Below are 4,054 nucleotides of genomic sequence, written 5' to 3'. Positions count from 1 at the left end.
GCCCCTTCTTCCGGCCGCCCCCTTCTTCCAGCCTCATTCTGTTGCAGAAGGAGGAAGAAGCAGGAGGGTAAGTTGGCGTCCTCCCCCTCTGCCTGGCCGAGGCCACTCCACGTGGCCTCCGCAAGGACTCCCAGCCCCATCCAGGAGCTTCCCCAAGGTAGCTGTGTTAGTCTGTTCCTGCAAAATAGTCCAAGAGTTCAAATAGCACCTTTAAGACTAACAAATAGCACCTTTAAGGCTAACCTTTAAGACTAAGACTGAGTGGTGGGTGTGGCCTTATGACACACTTCCGGTGATGGCAGGGGGTGTGGCCTTATGACACACTTCCGGTGATGTCAGGGGGTGTGGCATATGCTAATGAGTTATGCTAATGAGCTTCCCTAGCTCTTTTTCTATGAAACGACCCCTGGTTGCGTCCCAGACCGAAGTGCTCTTTTCAAAGTATTTCTGGCTCTCACTGGATACATCAGAGAGCCATACATTCTCTTTTCAAAGTATTTCTCCCACCCCCTCCCAGGCGCCCGTGCTGTAATTGAAACTGCATCTCTGTGTCCGTTGCCATCGGCCTACCCCTTCGTGCCAGACTGCTGTCTTCCTCTGCCCACTGAAACAAATGTGTGCACAGCACAGGGGGAAGCGGGATGCCCGCCAGCTGTGTCTGAAGACTCGGCTCGGGAGGGAGGCAGGGAGGGACCCAAGTCTGTAGGTGCGGAATCCATACCGCAGTGCTGCTCTGGTCCGGTGGGCAGATGCCGGCTGAAAGAGTTGCCCGTTGTCCAGAGGCAGATTGGAGGAAAAGAAGTCCTCTCTCGTGCGGTTAGTCGTGGCTCACTGGGGGGAAAGCTCATTGGAATAAAACAGCTGGCTCGCGTCTCAAAGGACCCAGGGTCAGTTGTCGTGCTGTAGCCGCAATTCGGTCTCCTAAAACAGTTTCTTTTACATTTCTCCATCTTAAATGAACAGTGTTGAAGCAGAACTTTGGAAACTGCTAGCTTCCGTGAGAGTGTGATTAGACATAAAGAGAGTAAATAGCGAGAGGGGCGTGCCTGCTTTGTAAACAGACCTTATTCCAGGCACGTCTTCTCTCACAGAATTTGGCAGGGCTCTTTTTGTAGCAGGGACTCCTTTGCATATTAGGCGACACATCCCTAATGTAGCCAATCCTCCAAGAACTTACAGTACCCTTGTAAGAAGAGCTCTGTAAGCTCTTGGAGGATTGGCTACATGAGGGGTGTGTCGCCTAATATGCAAAGGAATTCCTGCGAACAAGATTGGAACAGAGGTGTGGAGCACAGGGCTTACTAAAAGGAGTAGGGGTTGTGCACCAGTCTGTTCTTAGAGTTCCATTGGAGGGCTGTTGGTGTGGGGGGGCAGGCAGCTGTGATTGATTGATCGGCGGTGCTTCTTGCAATTTGGTGCCCACAGGAATTTCGGACGTGGCTGAGAGAGGAATGGGGGCGGACCCTAGAAGACATCTTCCATGAACACATGCAAGAGCTCATCTTGATGAAGTTCATCTACACCAGTCAATATGAGTAAGCGGGTGAGAGGGACAGTTTGGGGGGATGCCGTATCTGATGTATCCAGTGAGAGCCAGTTTGGTGTCGTGGTTAAGTGCGCGGGCTCTAATCTGGGAGAACCGGGTTTGATTCCCCACTCCTCCACTTGCACCTGGCTAGATGACCTTGGGCAAGCCACAGTTCTGACAAGAGCTATCCTTGAAAAAGAGCAATTTCTGTCAGAGCTCTCTCAGCCCCGCCTACCTCACAGGGTGTCTGTTGTGGGGAGGGGAAGGGAAAGGAGTTTGTAAGCCCCTCTGAGACCCCTTTGGGTAGTGAAGGGCGGCGGGGTATAAATCCAATCTCTTCTTTTTCTCTCTAAGCTGAATTAGCATGAGCTAGCTCAGTTTTTTTAGCCTTCAGCTCACACATTTTGTCTTAACTCAGGAAGGAGGGCTCCAGAGCAAACTGATTTATGCAGCAGCCAAATCGCTCGCTCACAAGTTTAATGCCAGTAGCTCACAAAGTAGAATTTTTTGCTCACAAGACTTCACAGCTTAGAGGGACCATTGGACCTATCCTATACTCACTGGTATAATCCACGGTACTTTCTCCTTTATGAAGCATCTTCCCGAACCGTTCTGTTACAGTGTAGCTCTATTACCCCGCCCGTTCGCAGGGAGGGCGGGGTAAAAATGCAAATAAATAAAATTATAATAATAAAATATTACCCTTATAGAAAAGCCCTCCCAAACAACTCAATCTTACATAGTTTGTGGGATAACAGAATCCTGGGTTTGGGTGATGTGCAACGCCTCTAAGCTGTGGGGTCTGGTGAGCAAAAAATTCTACTTTGTGAGCTGCTGGCATTAAAGTTGTGTGAGCGAGCGATTTGTCTACGGCATAAATTAGCTTGCTCAGCAGCCCTCCTTCCTGAGCTGAGACAAAAATGTGTGAGCCAGAGGCTAAAAAAACATTGAGCTAGCTCACACTCACTCAGCTTAGAGGGAACACTGGTGGTGTGTGTGTGTGTCTACCCCGCCCTCCCAACCAAGGCTGGCTCAGGGTGGCTTACACAAGATCAATACATAGTTTACAATAAAACATAAGTATAAATTTAAATTAGGACAATTCTAAAATCATTTAAGGAGCTGCGGTGGCTCAAGTGGTTAAGACGCTGAACTGCAGGCTGTGGAAGGTCGGTAGTTCAGCAGTTCAAGACCCGGGTTGCCGCATGACGGTGTTTAGTCATGCCGGCCACATGACCACGGAAACGTCTTCGGACAGCGCTGGCTCTTCGGCTTTGAAACGGAGATGAGCACCGCAACCCTAGAGTCGGATTCGACTGGCTTTCGAGCAAGGGGAACCTTTACCTTTACCTTTTAAAATCACTTAAACTGTACAACATGATAAAGTGCTGGTATCATTGATTTCACGATGGCTGTAGCTACTCAGTTCTCTCTTCGCGCAGTTGGTTCCTCGTTTTTTTTTTTATTGTCCTTTCAGCGGCTGGCTCAGGCTGTTGTTAGAAGTTCCAGGGGAACGGGGCTCTCCCACCTTCAGCTGTCAGTTAGCAGCGGTGACGGGCGGCTCCAAAAGCCTGGTGGAAGAGCTCCGTCTTACGGGCCCTGCGGAACGGCAAAACTGTTTAAAGTAATATAGCGGATTCTGAGATGGCCCTGTATACACGGACCTGTGGTCTTGTTTTATATTTCAGCAACTGCTTGACGTACAGGCGCATCTACCTCCCTCCATGCGGCCCCGACGACCTAATCAAGCCGGGGCTTTTCAAGGGGACCTATGGAAGCCACGGCCTTGAAATAGTCATGCTTAGTTTCCATGGGAAGAAGGCCAAAGGGACTAAAATAACCGTGAGTGTCCAGACTCCCGATTCCCCTGTTTGCTGGGGTCATGGGCTAATGGCTTGCCGGGAGGGGAGACCGGGTCGAACTGGATGGATTCTGTGGGCCAGAGGAGAGAGCAATGGGAGAGGGAAACTAGTAGTCCGGCTTCTTTAGGTCAGTAGGGTGAAGGGAAAGGAGCAAATGTCAGGGAGAAAAGGGTAAGAACATAAGAACATAAGAGAAGCCATGCTGGATCAGGCCAATGGCCCATCCAGTCCAACACTGTGAACATAAGAACATAAGAGAAGCCAATGTTGGATCAGGCCAATGGCCCATCCAGTCCAACACTGTGAACATAAGAACATAAGAGAAGCCAATGTTGGATCAGGCCAATGGCCCATCCAGCCCAACACTGTGAAATAAAAAACATAAGAGAAGCCAATGTTGGATCAGGCCAATGGCCCATCCAGTCCAACACTGTGAACATAAGAACATAAGAGAAGCCAATGTTGGATCAGGCCAATGGCCCATCCAGTCCAACACTGTGAACATAAGAACATAAGAGAAGCCAATGTTGGATCAGGCCAATGGCCCATCCAGTCCAACACTGTGAACATAAGAACATAAGAGAAGCCATGTTGGATCAGGCCAGTGGCCCATCCAGTCCAACACTGTGAACATAACATAAGAGAAGCCATGTTGGATCAGGCC

The 4,054-nt window shown here is 49.7% G+C and overlaps 1 protein-coding gene across 1 annotated transcript in view; it reads left to right on the top strand.

Moving 5' to 3' along the window:
- Positions 1 to 4,054, top strand: part of FBXO31 (F-box protein 31) — a 19,996-nt gene that overhangs the window by 11,366 nt on the left and 4,576 nt on the right. The window contains exons 6-7 of the mRNA XM_015415480.1: positions 1,426 to 1,535; positions 3,217 to 3,370. Coding sequence (XP_015270966.1) covers positions 1,426 to 1,535; positions 3,217 to 3,370 — 264 coding nt within the window. The remainder of the gene's footprint in view (positions 1 to 1,425; positions 1,536 to 3,216; positions 3,371 to 4,054) is intronic.

This window comes from Gekko japonicus, unplaced genomic scaffold, assembly GCF_001447785.1.
Source record: "Gekko japonicus isolate JY-2015 unplaced genomic scaffold, Gekko_japonicus_V1.1 scaffold1502, whole genome shotgun sequence".
Lineage (NCBI taxonomy): Eukaryota > Metazoa > Chordata > Lepidosauria > Squamata > Gekkonidae > Gekko > Gekko japonicus.
This window is presented reverse-complemented; position numbering and strand designations above follow the sequence as displayed.